Source organism: Neodiprion lecontei, chromosome 2, assembly GCF_021901455.1.
Source record: "Neodiprion lecontei isolate iyNeoLeco1 chromosome 2, iyNeoLeco1.1, whole genome shotgun sequence".
Taxonomy (NCBI): Eukaryota; Metazoa; Arthropoda; class Insecta; order Hymenoptera; family Diprionidae; genus Neodiprion; species Neodiprion lecontei.
In genome coordinates this window covers 1,360,448-1,378,383 of record NC_060261.1, presented here as the reverse complement: position 1 = coordinate 1,378,383, position 17,936 = coordinate 1,360,448, and the positions used below count along the sequence as shown (strand labels likewise).

The window sequence follows — 17,936 nt, the reverse complement described above, 5'->3', positions numbered from 1 at the left end:
ATCTAGACGAATCGTAGTTTCTCTAAATTAAAAAGAATAATATGTCGGATTTCAAGGGTGTGAAATTCGTCGAGATTGCGTGGCACGACGATGTGAATTTTTTTTTCAAACAGTACCACTAAAACCTCGCGGTTACGAACTTTTTTCGAACATTATTACTCTTACAACAAAATATATACCGAGAAAAAAAAGTTTTCTCCTTGTCGAGTTCCATAATAAACATCGATCACGATGCGGACTGTCTCAGAGTTAGACCATGTAAAAGTCTGAAAAAATTAGGCAAATGTTTTTGAATTATTCGAAGTTGATTTGCGGACAAAATTCGTCAACATACGTGACAAGCAGCACCCTAATATATCCATATATTATATAGGTATATATATATATATATATACATATATCACGTATAGCTTATAACAATCCTTTTCACTGAAACCCTTGTCCAGATTTGACTGGACGTAATCCGGTGTGAAGGTAACACGGGCAAAGAGGAAGAAGGCAGTCGCTGGTCTCGAGGAGAGAACAACGCGAATGTGTAGAGAGGAGAGCGGATAGATAGAAAGGGAGGACATGGAGAGAGAGGGGATGAAATGGGGTGGGTTTACTATACGGTCCCAGTCCGGGATCAATACTCTTGCGTCTTGCGATCATTCATCTTGCCACGCCCCTACGCTCTCTCCCACGCGTACCTTTTCTCTCTCTCTCTCTCTCTCTCTCTCTCTCTCTCTCTCTCTCTCTCCTCTCGGGGCTGCGCCTTTGCCGTCGCCACAACTTCATCCCCCGTTTTCCCGACGCACCCTGCATGCACCGCGTCGCGTAATCGTCGATCCCACTCATCCTCCCCCCCCGAACCTCATCTCCGATACTCGAATCGAGTCCTGTTATTGCAACCGTTAAATAACTGAAACCTGCAATGGTCAATTACTCGCCGAATGTTGGATAATTTCGATTTCTTTCAGCTGCTGGGAAATTAATAAACTCGGGAGGTTGTTGCGTTACGGTTGTTGAGATTGGTGGAGAAAAGATGAGATTTTTTTTTTTTTTTCGGCCAAGATTCATTTTAACCGGATGCATACATTTTCATCACGTTGAAGTTGGTAATTTTTTCGTTGCGATTTCATGCTCAGGGAAAAATCGTTATTTTGCGTTTTTGCAATCGTTGGAAATTCTGTATTACTGTAACAAAGCACAAAAATACTCGTATTTTCAACTCTTAGTTTTTTCAAAGTCGTTATAAAAATAAGATACGTAATGATTTTTTTCACCGATAACGTAACTAACTTCAATCTCGTACATTTTCTATACTACACGAGCCAGGCTTTCAATTCAATTCGCTGGTTTCTTTGACCTAGGTTTAATTTTCGGATTTATAATTTATTCAGCTACTGCGAATTGCGCAACAGTTTTACTCGGTTATTTTCCCACAACCTTGGCCCTGATTCGGTATACTCGGTAACTTTGAGACTTTCGAGTAGCTCTTCGGTTACGGTGGGTACTCGAAGTCTTGAACATCATCCACCACGTCGCCGACGAGAGGGACGATATTATATTACATACTCGATAAAATCGCTGTGCTTGAATTCGAGGGAAAAGTTAATCCCTCGATATTGTACCATCAGCAATTAACAACAAGTGTTCGTGTAAAACAGCTTTCCCAGGTAGCTTATAACATTAGTTCAGACGATACGTAAAACTTCTCGAACCGTTGCCGCCAAGCTTCCAACTTAATGCATATAAATCAGTTCAATCTCGTCGCTTCGTTCGTTGAAAAACTTCACCGTTTCTACGTGTTCCCAGCTGTGGCAGACAAGGACGACGAGGAAATCGGCAGCGAGGCTGAAGACTGCAGCAGCGACGAGGGTGTCGGCGTCGATGGCGACGAGGGTGGAGGCGCCGATTATCCTTCCGCCCTGGTGAAGCTCCAGCTGGAGGCGGCATCGCCGACGATCTTCAACCGGTGAGTCCCAAAGACGTTCGTATTTAAGTTTGTAACGTTTATCTCCTCGGGGCGGGATTGAAATTCCGAATTTGAAAGGCTGCGAAAGCGTTGAATTCGACATTTTTTCATCGCGAGACTTGAAGCGAAGAAATCAAACTTCGATCGAACATCGAAAGTGTTTGAAAAGGCATAAATCCGACAAGTCGAAAGTTCCGAAAGTGCGAAAGTGAGAAAGTTTTGAAATACGAAACATCGAAATTTCGAATGATTCAGGATTTTCAGTTCTCTAAATTTGTGGCTTGCTGAAATTTCATCGCTATGATTATTCTTTGTTTTTGGATTTTCGATATTTTCACGGACGGAATCCTGGTTATTCTGATTTTCAATTGTTTTCAATTCTTTCCACTCATCCGTCGAGTTAAACCACGCTGTCCGAGTATATTTTAATCCGTCGGAATTTCACTCTGTCGAAACTTTATTTTTTCGAAACTTTGCTCTATCGTGATTTGAATTTTCCGAAGTCTTGCATTTCGTAACTTTGAGACCTTGGCTTTCCGACCATTCGAAGCTTTGTTGTTTCTTCAAAGTTCGATTTCGTTACTTCAAGTTTCTTCCCAATTAGGCGCTTTCGGAACTCTTCAAATTCGGAACTTTAACCTCGTCCCCCATCTTTTGGCGATTATTATATATAACTTTATGAAGTTACAACCCCCCCCCCCCCCCCCCAAATCATCGTCATCGTAGTATATCAAGTTCTTGTCCGGATCTGCGAGAGGCGAGAGATTATTGGTCGATTATAGATCGCTTTCCAGTCTTTTTCGAATTGCACGATCTTCGTCCTCCGAGGTATCATATCTCCAATATACATATATACGATATACACACGTACGTGGATATACGGCGATATGGGTTTTTCTCTCGTCGATTTTCCGCGCAGCTGCGGAGCCGCGCGTGTATCGGAGAGGATCGGGTCGAGGGCCACAAATTTATCCCGTGTTTAGGAATAGAATCGAAGGCTGCAGACGGGAAGAAGCAGAGTCAGAGGAAGCTGCCCGCCGCACATCGGGTATATTTGGCTTTGCGAGGGGTCCTGACTGACTGACTGCCTGCTACCCACACGGGGGGAGTCGTGAGAGAGAGGGAGAGGGAGGGAGGGACCGAAATGTCTTTATACTTATTTGTGGCGTAGAGACAACTCCGACTCTGCACAACGCAGCTATACGATATCTCACGAGGATGAAGTCGGTTACGTTACCCTAAACTATGCGTATGTTTTGGGGAAAAAAAAAATCGATAATTCCCATCTTTACGACGACATTCGTCATTTAGTATACGTACCCCTTGTGATGAACGAAACGTGTGTACGCTGGATTCGGAATTAAAACCAACTACCTTGAATGTCACTGAGAATTTGGATAACCGGGAAAAATTGGGGAATTTTGAAAATTAAGATGGGAATTTTAAGTCTGTCGGTGAAAGAAACTTTCGATCTTACGAAAACGTTCCAAATTTTTTTTTTTTTTTTCTCTCTGTCTCTGTCTCTATATCTGTGGAACAACGTATACGACCTGATTCAACTTGATTAATCTCCGTAAGCACGTGTTCAGTAGTATCAATTATATATATTGCAGTTCTTTTTTACATTGTTTTGACTGGACTGTACCCGCTACACACCTGATACATTCTCAATCTTCTTCCTTCTTCTCTTCTCGATATCGGGCACATGTCAAGGAATCTGTTGTGTCTATGTCTAAGATTGAAACAACTGTGATCTCCTTGATATCTGGGCTTTCGAAAGAAAAAAAAAAGAAAATAGGTAAACAAAAAAAAGAAAAAAAAATCGTCTAGACGAAGGTGCAGCCTTGCTAGACTTATATATATGTTGGAAATGACGCATAACGAAATATGTGTGTACGCACACACACATATATATATATATATATAGGCCTTCCTCACCGCAAGTCATTATATAAACGTGATTTGGGTCATTTTCTTTTTTCATTCTTTCCTTTTTTTTTCACTTCTGCCGGAAGGTCACATTGCTGCGTATCGTACGACGCACAAAAAAAAAAAAGACAGCCATTATCCGCATATTACACCATTTAAAACAGTCGTTTCACTAAATTTTCTTACCTCTTTAACAAGTGGAACAATTTTCTAAAGTCTATATATATTTGTTGGCTTTTTTTTAATTTTTGTTTTTTTTTTTTCCTTTTACGTACCCTTCGAAAAATTAGTCCTTAACCTCGAACGAAGCCTCGTGAAACTGGAACTCGGTAGCAAAATTTAAAAGGTGCGTCATCCGGTTTGAATTTTTTCAAGCGCTCTAACCGAAATATCTCGAAAACTATACAAGTTAGGAGGATGTTGTTGGTTTCGTTTTGTAGATAATTAAAGGTTCTTTATAAAAATTTCTTATCATTTGTATCAGCTTAGAACATGTGTAATATAAAAATTAGTTAAAGGTAATAAGCATCTTCATTCGTTCAATCAATGCACTCAAATTTAAATGTTCATATCGAATACAATATGAACATTTTAGGTGTACAGTAGTCTCGACCTTTTTTTTTTTTCTAGAAATTTGACTATCTACAAAACGAAACCAAAAACGGCTTCTCAACTCGTATAGTTTTCGAGATATTTCGTTAAGGGCGTTTAAAAAACTCAAACCGGATTAGTCACCTTTTAAAATTTGGTCACCGAGTACCGATTTTCACGAGGCTTCGTTTCAGGCTAAGAATCAACATTTCGGAAGGTGTGTAAGGAGAAAACAGTTGAAAAAAAAAAAAGAAACCACCCCAACATATACATACACTGAGAGAAATTTTTAGTTCCGGTGTGTTAGAATTTTGTAAAGAAATGTGGCAGAGTACGAGGTACGCTATACGCTATACATATACATATACACACACGCATATACAGATCATCAGCATACGTAGGTTCTTGTATATAAGAAGTCCGTCCAGACGAGGACGCGCTGGCGGAGGGTTAACGCGGCCAAATATACGCGGTGTGTCAGCGTCGCGGCGCGCGGCGTCGCGACGATTCGTCCCTCGATGAGGTCAACGTCATTTGTTCCATCCTCCGCGCGTTAACGCCTGCACTGCCGATTATTACCCGTTGCCCCGATATTTTTCTTATCGTACCTTATTATTTGTACCTTGCAATTTTTTTTTTTACCCTCATATCGTCGTATATATTCGTCGCGACCAATTTTTATTTTTCTTATCTTCTCCCCCCCCCCCCTTTCTCGATTCCTTACAATATTCGTACACGAACTAATGTTTTAGTCGATATTGCGTATATGTTGTTATTGTTTCGTGCGATGGATAGGGCTTAAAACAAAAAAAAAAAAAAAAACACAAAAACATGAAGGTACGAATTTTCCACGGTTTACGCACGTAGGTATAAACATTATCTTTTATTACCGATTTTTTTTTTTTTTTCTTCTACACGGAAAAATTTGACAAACTGTGATTAAATTTTCGAAATTTCATTAGAATTTTTATGCGACTTTGACCCAGAATCAGGGGGTGAAGAAAATTACAGACTAGAATAATTTTCTTAATTACGCAACGGGTATAAAATTATTTTCAATATTTTCTTGCTTCATACTACAAGCTTCTGAGTTTTTCACGGCTGCGTATTGAAGGAAAAATAATTTACGATTTTCCACCGCAGCAACCTCTGAAAATTTTTTTTTTACGTCAGGAGAAAGATTTAGGGAAAAATATGAGCGTTCTAAGTTATGTGGAAAATCGCGATCTGTTGATTTTTTATTTTTACACGTTTCCGAAATATCACTCACATCGATCACAATATCAATTCACTTCACAAACAAGACCCACGCATGTAATATCAAATATTCGGTTGATGTCTGAGAAGTGTATCCGACGATCTTTTCATTGTCATCATCGATCCAATAAAATGGTCAATAATTCAATATGAAATCGTAATTTAAGAGTGAATAATATTCCCGATTGCGATACATCGTTGTGTTTATGGATACTGATATTTGATTTGAATACAAACGTTTGGAAAGAAATAATAATTGAACCGGCGCGACGTGTGTATCTTCGCAAATTCGAAACGCTGTATAAAAAAAAAAAAAGAAAGAAAGAAAGAAAAAAAAAGTTGTTCAAGTTTTTCACAGAATCTTTTTCTTTTTAACCCAAACAAACTTTTCGCGGGGTAAAACACGGTGAAAAATTGTGCATTTTTTTTTACTTTTTATTTTTTTTTTTTTTGTTTTCCATCCACGAAACACCCTACCGCGTATTATGTGTACGGTATATGTGCGCGTAGATATGCACGCGTATAAATATAAAGAAGTTTGGTAGCCGAGGAGGGAATGAATACATGCAGGGCTAAATTTAATTCGCGATCGGCCGAGCCGTCTAGATTGCGTCTAGACAAGCCGAGCCGAATCGTGGGCGCCGCAGCGATGTCCCATCAGCGTCTGTCACTTGCGCTCTATTTTCACTCTGTTTCGACTCTATTTTAGCGAGACCGAGATTTCTCTCTCTCTCTCTCTCTCTCTTTTCTTTCTTTCTTTTTTTTTTTTTTTTTTTTTTTTAACCATACCGGCACGTATTACACACGCCTCGTGCGATTATTGTTTGGCGTTTGCACTTGTTGTTGATTGTGTATTATTTAAATACTCGATAAGTAGGTGTTGAAACGTGTAAAAGTATTTAGTTTGGTACTCTTTACCTGCGTTAAAGAAAAACGTTGTACCGGGTACGCAGAAAGTGAAATTCAGTGTTTATGCGATTCCGTAATCAGCAAAAAAAAAAAATTCGTACGTTTTAGTTAGTGTATATATATATATGTATATTTTTTTTTCACATCTAGTCACTTATTCCATGTATTTGTTTACTCGGTGACAATTTTCACGCTGATACTGGAACAAATTGATGTTGAGACTATGTTTGAAAGCAGAGAAAATTTATTTTCGTACAAAACTGCACAAATTTTTCTAATGTCTATGTAAATGTGCATGCAGAATTGTTAAATTATATATCACAGGTATCCAATCACACCGATCGTGAACAGTCTACACTTGTATCGCATTGTTCTGTAATTGTCCAACGAAATTGATACGTCAGTGTGTAATCTTTTTTTGTTTTTTTTTTCTCATTATCCTCCGAACTAAAAATTCGACGTTAATTTCATTACGAACTTATGGATGTATTTGAAAGCCTGGAAGATGGACAAAGAATTGGGAAAATTTCCCGTACACCTGATAGGGCAACAAAGAAACGAATTAGGCGCGATAATCGGTCCACGCAATCCTAGGACCCGTATACATGTATATACATATACATATACATATACACACACGCGTATGCATGAAATAATACAAGCTGCTCGCGTACGTGTTCGATACACACACGCACTATACTTGGTTTGGTTATCCCAGCAGGGATCTGTCGTTATCTTGGCAGGCGCCGATGAACGGAATACCTACGAGGGCACGCGCCGCTTCCTCCTCCTCCTCCTCATCCTCCTCCTCATCCTCCTTTTACTTCTTCCGTTGCCGCCGCTTCTCCCGATCGTCGAACTGCTGCTTCTTCTCATTGTTGGCTGACCATCTGCCCTCCTCCCCAACCGTGCCGTTTCTCGTTGTCCCGATGACGATGGTTTAATTATTAATTCGTTCTCCGGTTATGCATACCTGCGTGAAACGGCAGTGATCTATGAATATATAAGGATATCGTACAATCGGTCTCCGCACGATCGTCGTTTCAAAACGAAGACATAAGTATACGTAGAAGATGTCGATGAAAAAAAAAAAAAGCACGTACGAGCAGTATTCCAACATACTTTTATAGTGCTGCTAAATTTTCCACACACTCTCAGAATTTCGTTTATCACGTAATCTGGAAAATCTGGAAAACCTGAAAATTGTCGGGGTATTTTTAATTTGGTCATGGAAAAAAAATTGAAAATATCGGTCTTTTATCGCGAGAATCGGCACAGAGTTGAGTAACTTACTTAACAGAACTGGGAAAACGTGAAATTTGTTTTTCCCCCACGAAAAAATGTTTCTTCTCAACCACCATCCTGCCGTTGCCGCATCTTGCGAGAAAAAATTCTCGCTCTAATATTAACGCGTGTAGCCGGCAATTCGCGATATTTACTCTATACCTCATTCTTATTCACAGTCGTAGGTATAGGTATCGCAACTCACGACGCGCGTACAATTGTAGGTAGACATATACCTGTACGCCGGCAGACGGCGGCTGCATGACGATGCACCGCGTTCCGCGTCCTGCGCCTCCTGCAGGTAAAATGCAGGCTACACCTGGACACCCCACCATTCCCTCCCCTATCCCATCCTACACGGCGGTACTAAACTTCTTTATGTACCCCCGTATTGCGTACAGGCGTGTGCGGCGTTATGTTTATTAATGCGCATACATGCACCGAATTCGAGTAAGCTCATAGGTGTACGTATTCTCCGCGTGTAACGTCACCACCATCGTCATCATCGTCATCGTCGTCATCGTCGTCATCATCGTCATCATCGTCATCACCACTACCAACGGTCGGGCACACGCGCCGGTTCGGCTGGCTGGCTACTCTCTTGACGCTTTATCTCTCACCTGCCCCCAGTCCCATCATCCCCCTTCGGTGAACACGCGTTACCACCATAGACCCAACCTTATAATAACCCGTTTCTCAAACGTCGCGGATACGATACGACTCGATTCCTGACTGCGGATGAGAAGTAGATATAGAGAGAGAGAGAGAGAGAGAGAAGGAGAGAGGTAATTGGATGTTTGAATTACACTCGTACAGAGATATTGATTCCAATTCGACTTATTCTTATTTAGAGTTTCTTTTCTCTTCTTTTCTTTTCGTTTTTTTTTGTTTTTTTTTTTTGTTTTCGAGATGAAACGGAAAACTTCTCTTATGCATTCTTCGTATTTAATAATGGTTGTTACAATTACTCTCTGAGTATTACATTGTACGCAAATGACAACGTCGAGTTACTTGTATCCCGACCTGAAAGCTACTTACGTCGCTCAAAGCTGGTCGCTAATTTTATTTTATTCTACAATTTCTCCGGTGTCGCCTATAATGTGTAATTTTATACGTTCACCACTCTCGCAGTCATTTTACGCAGGTATACGTGTCTCGAGGGTGGTCCGAAGGTGTGGAAAGAAAAAAAGATGAAAGAGAAAAGGTGAGATTTGGCGAAAGAGATTCCTCGTCGATACGTAGGTACCGCGATGTGTAACAAACGTAAAAAATTCGAGAAAAGCTACAGGCCTGTAAACCGCGAGTGCTTTTCTTCGACTTTACCAGCTTTTCTCTGGTATTCGAATCCGTTTCGCGAGCCTGACGCGAATCGTCGTACCGCGAGAAAAGCGTTGGTTTTCTCCGATATCGCGGCAGATCGAAACCGTTTGTATCATATACGTAGCGGAGGTGATGGGGCAAAGCTATGTCTACGTTGCGTACATCTTGTGCCGATGTAACGAAAACATTTTATATAGTTTTTCTACGTCGATTCGATGCAGGCACCGTGTGAGAGACAACTTCGACAGCGACAGCTGCCGAACGATTCTACTGGAAATGTTAAGTAAACCAGAATACGTATTGACGTTAATCAGGGTTTAGGGTTTGGTCAACGAGCATCATCCACGTTTTACACGATATTGGTAGAACAGGAATTTTCGGTGAGAAATCGACAAGGAGAGTGGCTTGAACAATGTTTCAGGTAAGACTTTGCGCGTGTATCGTTCCAGGGTGTGGAGAATTTTTATTTTTTCATCAAAATAACGTCGAAACGTGGAGACTAAAAAAAAAAAAAAAAAAAAAATGACGGAATCTTTTCGGAGATTCTATGGTACTTGAGGGTGCTGCGTGTATACGGATGGAGTTTAATGTATTGTCGAGAAGCGAAGGAAAAAGATGATGAAAATTCTGACTGACGTGTATCGTGAAAGCTGGTCGATATAGAGAGAGAGAGAGAGAGAGAGAAAGAGAGAGACAGAGGGATCGAGAGGGATGAAATGGCATGGTAAAAGCTGTAAAGGCTCGTGCCCGTCGACAGCTGCCATCCCCGTCCCTCGCTAAGCGACCGTCGACTCCCCGATTCACATCGAGCGAGTTTTAAAATTCGAACCCTGGTGTAACAAGGAGAGAAGACGAAAAAGAAGAAGAAGAAGAAAATAATAATAATAACGATAATAATTCTCTGCTCTACATACCTGTGCATATATGCATGTGTGGATGCAGCTCGTGTCCGAAGCTTTGCCCGGTCCGATCCGATAGAACCCAAGATTTAGGTACACCGGGGTATATTTAATGCAACCTGCACCTGGAAAAATACTACCTAATACCTATTGCTGCACCGTCGGGATTTATATACATATATAATATGTAATAGTTGAATTTCTTATCTTACCGTAGTTCGCTTGTTTTTTTTTTAATGTAAATAACGCAGGTCTGGAAAAGAACGTTTCATCTTAGCCGTATGGCGTGTTGTTGGTAAATGTTATGTTTTGTTCGAGTGCGATGTATCCAAAAATTACTTCCATTTCCCTCCGTCACGTGCAGTATTCTTGCAAAATACAAGGTGTTTGCATAAAAAAAAGCATAACAATAATGAAAAACACCGTCATTTCGTTACAATGAACTAAACAATATTTCTTATAGAATTTAACGAACAATTTCTTTACGAAATGTATTTAACATTCCGTGTTCATTCTTTTCGCCTATAATACGAAACCTTTTCTTCTTCTCGTTGATACACCTTGGAATACGCTTTCCGCTTTCCATTTTCTCTTTCCCTGTTTGTATTTATTCTCGAGTCTCACTCTGATGCGCATTGAATTGAAGTGAGAAGTCACTTTTTTGCATGGGATTTTTCGAATCAAGAACAGGATACCAGATTTCGAAACGGGAGTTTCACTTTGAATGAAACTTCAAACGCATGTTGAAGAAAAAACCGGACGCGATGGAACTTTTTGAGTATTTTTCCCAGTTTCAGTGAGTGAAAATCTATAAGAAACAGTTTAAAAAACCTGTGCAGGTTTTCGGTTACAGACCTGTGTACCTAATTAAATACCTCATCCTGATTCTTCGTAGCTGAATGCAGATAAGTGTAATTACCGAATGAGGACGAAGTTGGCAACGTTGCAGTAACCAATGCATGTTTAGGAAAAATCGTTACTCGGCCCATTTAGCGTTGTTTGAAATTTAGTAAACTATGATAGACAAAACGCACTCATATATTTCGGCAAGTCAACTTCTGTGAATCGGGAAAATTAGTATGTAAAATACGGACTTCGTGCGTTTTACTTACCGTTAGTCGTACGATTGACTGCTACTGGATTCCATGTATTACCCGCATCTCTCGATATTGCGAAACGTTTTTACCTCTCGTTGCGCCAAATATTGCGAACTAATTTATCCTCGTTAAACATCTCTGCTTAAACGAATTTTTTCCGACCAAGACAAGTGTACACCCTCTTATTTTCCAAAATTGTGAATCTCTCTATTCGTCTAAAACGAATCGCCAGAGGGTTGGGCATTTAAAATTCATGTTCCAGGTGATTTTATAACCAGGGATCGAACAGATACAACGAAAAAAATTAAATAATTGGACCAGGGTCAATAACCGGTACACTTACCTTATGCTTGTAACATCTGGCGCGTCTTCATCTCGCTTTCAACATCCCTTACCTACGGCGAAGAAGCTGATCGCGCCGCCACCTGCGCTCACTTCTTGTACCTACAATGTTGTTGGATACAGAGAGAGAAAGAGAGAGAGAGAGACTTACGCAATTAAAGCGTAGTATCGTGCCGCAGGCTGCATCGTTGCAGCAGGCAAGGTGTGCAGCTTAATACCTCCGAACAACCTCCTCGTGCGTTAAGGTTTAAGATCGAGGCGCGCGCGCTCGGCTTTCTCGCATCTGTCCGATCCTCGGAGAAAGTTTCTCCATTATCTATCATCGCCTAGGTACCGACTCGGTGTAGCTTCTTCTTCTTCGCCCCTAAAAAATCTTGGACATCTGTTCTCCGGGAGTTCAACACCGCACGCGTCTTTGCCTTTCATGCACGGGAGGGAGGGGAAAATTGGTCTGTTTCTTTCTCCACCTATTCCTTAGCTCCTCACCCTCGCACCTCCCACGGCACTCGACGGTGTTCTTATATTTCTTCCAACGTTCGATGTAACACGCATGCGAATAGTTCCTACCGCCGTACCTACGCGGTGCGGTAAACGCACTCCTCTTGCATCCTGCTGCAGGCCCAGGTGCATGCTGCGGGAGCGAATGATCCTGACACATGGGTGTCGGGTATACGGTCAGATATGGGTATACCGTACCTGCGGTGTATACCGGGGAATAAGACACGACGGTGAAATGTATTAGGGAAAAGAAAAACGACGAGCCAGAAGGCGATGCGGATGCATCTGCTCGGGTCGGACGTTTGTGCATCGCGCCTGTACGCGTGTGTGTGTGTGTGTGTGTGTCTGTGTGCACGTAAAACTTCGCTTCTTTAAATGTTGTCCAATACGCATGACTTCTTTCGTTCCCCGTTGTAACGTCGTTATATTATACGAACGCTACGTTGTATTCGGGGTGGTCGGTGATCAGGGAATTCTGGAAAACCTGGTAATGTCATGGAATTGGGAAACGTCAGGAATTCGTTCGCTATAATATTTATTCTCATACAAAATGCGTCCGACAATTTTTTTCAAGCTTCGGACAAATTACACGGAATAGAAATTTTTTTACCATCGCCGGAAGGTTTTCTTCAAACTTTGAATATTCCCAAATATCACCTTGCAAAGGATTGCGCGCGCATCCTCTACCTTCATAAAAAAAAAAAAAAAAAAGGAAATTAAATGGAAAATACGTATATATTTATCAATTTGCTGTAAACAATTGTCGGGAAAACTTGGAAAAGTCAATGAATTTCGCGACGGAGATTCAGCCGCCAGGCATTTTATACGCCGTATTTGAAATGGGCGCAGCGACGTTTATACCGCCGTTTCACCATGGCTCAATCAATCCTTGAATCGGGGGTTTTGTCTAGTAGCCGGTACAGTTTTCCCCCCTTCCTCGTCCTTTTAGATATACGTATAGGTATATACCGCGCAGCCTGCGGGAATAACGGCGATGAATTTATGTTCTCCAAACCCGAGCCAACCCTCCAGGTTTACCCTGCACGGTGATCCTGTCAGTGGCTCCCCCCCCCCCCCCCCCTCCCCTAAAGCAGGGAAAATTCCCGGCCGATTTTCCAGGTGCACATTTCACGTTTCTATAGAATTAAGAGGAGGTATAACGATCGAGCGTCAGACAGACACAGGCGGTATATGAGGATGAGAAAAACAAGCCCCGTCAAATTCTCGCCATTTCTATCGATCTTCTCTCTGTACGCGGGTTTGAGTCTTCTTCTTCTTACACATATTGTCGTCGAACTAATCCATCCATCCATCCATCCATCCGCGCATCGGCGATAATTCAGTCGCGACTGAGTTCGGCTCGGGCACGCGTCTCGAGGCGAGAGGAGTACCCGAATATAACGAGAGATTTTCGAGGCCTTTTACGGGGCACCGTGCCTCGCTGCATACGCCTTATGCCGTCGTGCTGAGAGAGAGAGAGGGAGAGAGAGAAAAGGCACAGCCTCGAAAACCGCCAGGTGCTACGCCGCGGCACCGCTTCGGGGGCCAAGGCTATTGTCCTCCGGAAATCGACGCGTCTTCCATAAGGCTGCCGAGGAGGAGCTCCGGCACCATTCGCCACCTTTCTCGCTCACTCGCTCACTCTCTCTCTCTTTGCTTCCTCGACGAGAGAAGCTTTGTTCGCGTTAATTCAGGCCCTACGACAATTACCAAATACCGAACTCTCGCGGCATCTCGAATCCGTTGTAGGTTATAGGTGGCGAAACAAAATGTTCCCGTGCACGATTGGAGAAAAATAAGTATCGTAAAATTTTTCAATTGATTTTTAAACATTTTTTTTTTAACGTATTACCGGGTGGAAGAAAACGACAAAAAAAAAAGCAAATTAAAATTATCAATTAAATGTTGACGTGACAATTTAATTGTTGAAATCAGAATAATTTTTGTCATATTCGGTAAAGGAAATCTAACAAATAACACGAATGTAAAGTAGTATCGCTGAGACGGTGTGTTTGGTTAAATTTTTCTAACGGTTTATGTACAATGACATATTTGCGAAACTTGATTTGAAAGAATCGTGATAAAGTTTTCTTAAATACGAGAATTAATTTATAATGTACCATTGAACCCGATCCAATATATGAATGTACACTGTGTACAAAGCTTCGTTGGTTCAATCATTTTGACCAAATGATTCAAGTCGTTGTTAGATTTTTTTATACTGAAATGGTTTATATTTTTAGGCGTTTTTTTTTTTTTATTGAGAATTGTTTCCGAGTAACACAAGTATTTATCTCACGTGGAATATCATACGGATCGGTGAAATTATTTTATCGTTTCCGAGTGTTTTTGACAGCTGAGGAGTAACGGTGGATTTGAAAAATCATTGTGAAAAACTGCAGTAAACGAATACTTATCGTAATAATTCAAACACCGTCGTTATAATCATTTTTAATTCCCAGGTTTACGTGTTTATTCGTTATTTCGCAAGTGCAGCTGTTTTTCATCATTATCATCATCATCGTCATCACCGAAAAACAATTTTTCGTCACCTGACCAAATATGGCCACATACGGACAAAAAATTTGTTTGATCCCAAACTTGAAAATAAAAAAAATTAAAAAACATCCGATATTCATTTAGCTATCTATATATAGCCAATTGATCGAATATTTTTCCCGTCGCGACGTTTTCACAGGCATGTCACTGCAGAAATGAAGAATCGATTTTCGACTTAACTTGAATCAATACAATATCAATTTGTGCTATCAAAGTATCAATTATTATCATTTTCTTACGTAGGAAGTAGGTACCTGTTCCATGTAATTAGTGAAATATACATGAACATTTTCACCCGAAATTGAAAAATATTTTCAACGAAATCATAAATCGTCAAAAAAAAAACCTAAGACCACGCACTGAAATTTATGAAATGCACCGTTTCGATAAAATAAAAATTAAAAAAAAAAAAAACAAAAAGAAAAAAAAATACGCAATAATCGATTAATACTCACGAGATTCAATCGATTCGTGTTCGATTATTTTTCCGCATCGACTGTATTTAGCTGAGCGGCCATCGCTAAGAGTGAGTGCGCGCCGTGGCTGGCCACCCCTGCAGCAACGCGGCGGTCCGAGCATAATAACGCATAGTAGAGAGTGTCTGCCGCGCGTAACGTAACGTAACGTAACGTAACGTAACGTAACGTGGCGTAACGTGGCGTGGCGTAGCGTAGCGTAGCGCAACGTGGACCGGAGAGAGCCGACTCGATTATTTCGCGTTGAAGCGGACGGCGCAGGTGACGCACCAGGTGGATGGCGGCAAAGACGGGCACGAGGGCGGGAAACGGCGCGTGCTGCCGACGTGGATTCATTCCCGCAGCGCACCCACCTTTCCACCCTCCTCCCTTCTTCCTTTCTTCCTTCTCGACTCATTTCGGACAGCACGCGCGGCCCTCGACGTCGAGGCTAATCGGCTCTCCTCTTTCCTCTTTCCTCTTTCCTCCCGCACCGCGATTCTTCCGCCCGGTTTCCACCGTGCAGAGATCATCGTCCACCCCGATCAGAACCACGGCTGACATATGCCGCCGTTTCTAGTTTCGGTTTTTTTTTTTTTTTTTCTTAATTTTATTACGCTGGATCGACGCGACGACGACGACGACAACTTTCCGAGGTATCGACGGAGGTGACTGTAGTCGGTCTTTACCGACCGAGTAAAATGCCATCTTATTTTTACCGTTATCAAAGTATCCGTTTGCGTCGTATTGATTGTGTGGAAATCACGCGGTAAACGCGATTATTTTTTTATACTTTCTATGCTGTGGTAAAAGTTTACAAAAAACGTTGTTTTCTTTTTTTTTTTTTTTTTTTTGTTTTTTCTCAATGCGGACGTGACGAAAGGATATTTGTTTCTGCAACAAGTGGCAATTCGATTAACAGGAACGCACGTTCGTTGGTATTACTGGCGAGTAGAAGAAAAAAGTTTCACGAGGTTGTTGTTCGGCATTTCGTGTAGGTACATACAATTGTGCGGACTGCGGCATTTTCACATCGATGATACGGATAACAAGCTTTCGAAAATATCAAAAGTAAATGACATTCAACTCTCGGTCGGTAAAGACTGGACCGGAGAATTCTCTTCGGCTAGCCGATCTGCAGTATTCGAGATTCAAGGGGTAACACTACGATAAAAACAATAGGACGGCGCTTTTTTGACTCCTTTTTTTTTTTTAGATGGAAGAAAAGGTAACAAGATGATAATATTTAAGGAAGTTATTTGGCATATATTTAAGTATAGTACCAAAAATTAATATCAAGAAGTGCAAATTTGAAACTAGAAAAAAAAAAAAAAAAATACACTCAATCCACATGTTTATAGTTAGAGAAAAGTGCTGGGAATTTTTAAAATGTTGCTTTTCGTGTAATTGGCGAGTGTTTGAAATGAAAATCTTCAATTTTTTACCAAAAAAAAAAAAAGAAAAAAAGTGCGCTTGATTGTTAATAAATAATGATTAAATTAACTTATTGAAAATTCCCTACGTATTTCTGCAGTTATTAACGTGCAGATTAATTTTGTTTTTTTTTTTTTCAAAATTTAAATTTGCACCAGTTTCACTACGTGCCGCATGTCAGGCTCCAATGTCTATCATTATTGAATATTCCTTGATAACAATTTTTTGTACTATACTTGAATACGCGCATAAAAACTTTCTCGAATATTGTTACCTTGTTACCTTTTCTTCCGTTCAAAAAAACACAAAAAAAAAAGAAAAAAAAAATCGTGCATCTTTTAGGTTTTTGACAGCGGTGTTACATTCCTCAAATAAACTCGTCTATAATTTATAAAAACTATACACGCAGGAAGGTTGTATTAAAATAGCTGTGAAGAAGATATCGGCCGGGATGCAGGATCGTGAGAAAATTTATACAAACCGCAGCAGCGTTTTGCGTTTGACAAATTTCTTTCTTCTTCTCTCTTTCATTTTCACTTCTTCTCGCACCTCTCTCCCTCTCGATTCGATCGGCATTTTCTTACTTCCTTATCTCACATTCACTTTCTTTCGGCCGTATGAGCGTTCGTACCTTATCCTGCACCTCGCGTCTAGGTTCGTTCGCTCGAGGTCGGAAGGGAACCCCGAAGGGTGCGTGCGTCACGATGCGTCGCGGCGCTCGGGCGTCTGCGTCAGTTTCGGCCCATCGACCCGCGCCGTCATCCGGGTTTCTCTCTTCCCGGCTAGGCTGCGTAGGCGGCGCGACGATCCTCTTTCCCCTCCTCCCCCAACCCCCTGCCCCTGTTTGTTTTCTTTTTTTTTTTTTTTATTTTTCTTTTTTTCTCTCCACGACGCTTTTCCGCATTCTTTTCCGTTTCCTTTTACACTTCACCCTCTTGTTTTATATTATCTGCCCGCCCGCAATACGCGGAATAATATCATGCGATATTCGAAAATTGTATAAGATGACGAAATTTGAATGAGAGAAAAAAAAAAAAGAAGACAGAGCTCGCGAATCTAATTTTCTTTCGTTTTTTTTTTTTACCAGTTTGCATAATTTATTGGAATATCTATAGTACGCGTGGCTCTTTGTATACGTATTATAATATATATTTTTTGGAACAATTGAGTCTACCTTGCGGAAACAACAATTTTCCCAATATTATCCAGACTTGTCGCCGTCGTTATGTTCATAATTCTACTATAAGAGGTACGGGATCACTTGAGAATTTCGGTGTATGTATAATTTGGCGTTTCACCGACCTTGTAGTCGTGGATAATTCAAAGGTTGTACGAAGTGCCGAAACGAAGACAGAAATTGCTCGTCGAAGTGGAATCGATAAATCCAATCCCCGTTGCTTCGACC

General features: G+C 41.0%; 1 protein-coding gene across 2 annotated transcripts in view; it reads left to right on the top strand.

The window, feature by feature from the left end:
* The window catches only part of LOC107222594 (serine/threonine-protein phosphatase 4 regulatory subunit 1), a 134,836-nt gene that overhangs the window by 25,402 nt on the left and 91,498 nt on the right, over positions 1-17,936 (top strand). For both annotated transcript variants that reach the window (XM_046732306.1, XM_046732307.1), the window contains one exon: positions 1,798-1,957. In XM_046732306.1, the coding sequence (XP_046588262.1) occupies positions 1,798-1,957 (160 nt within the window). The remainder of the gene's footprint in view (positions 1-1,797; positions 1,958-17,936) is intronic.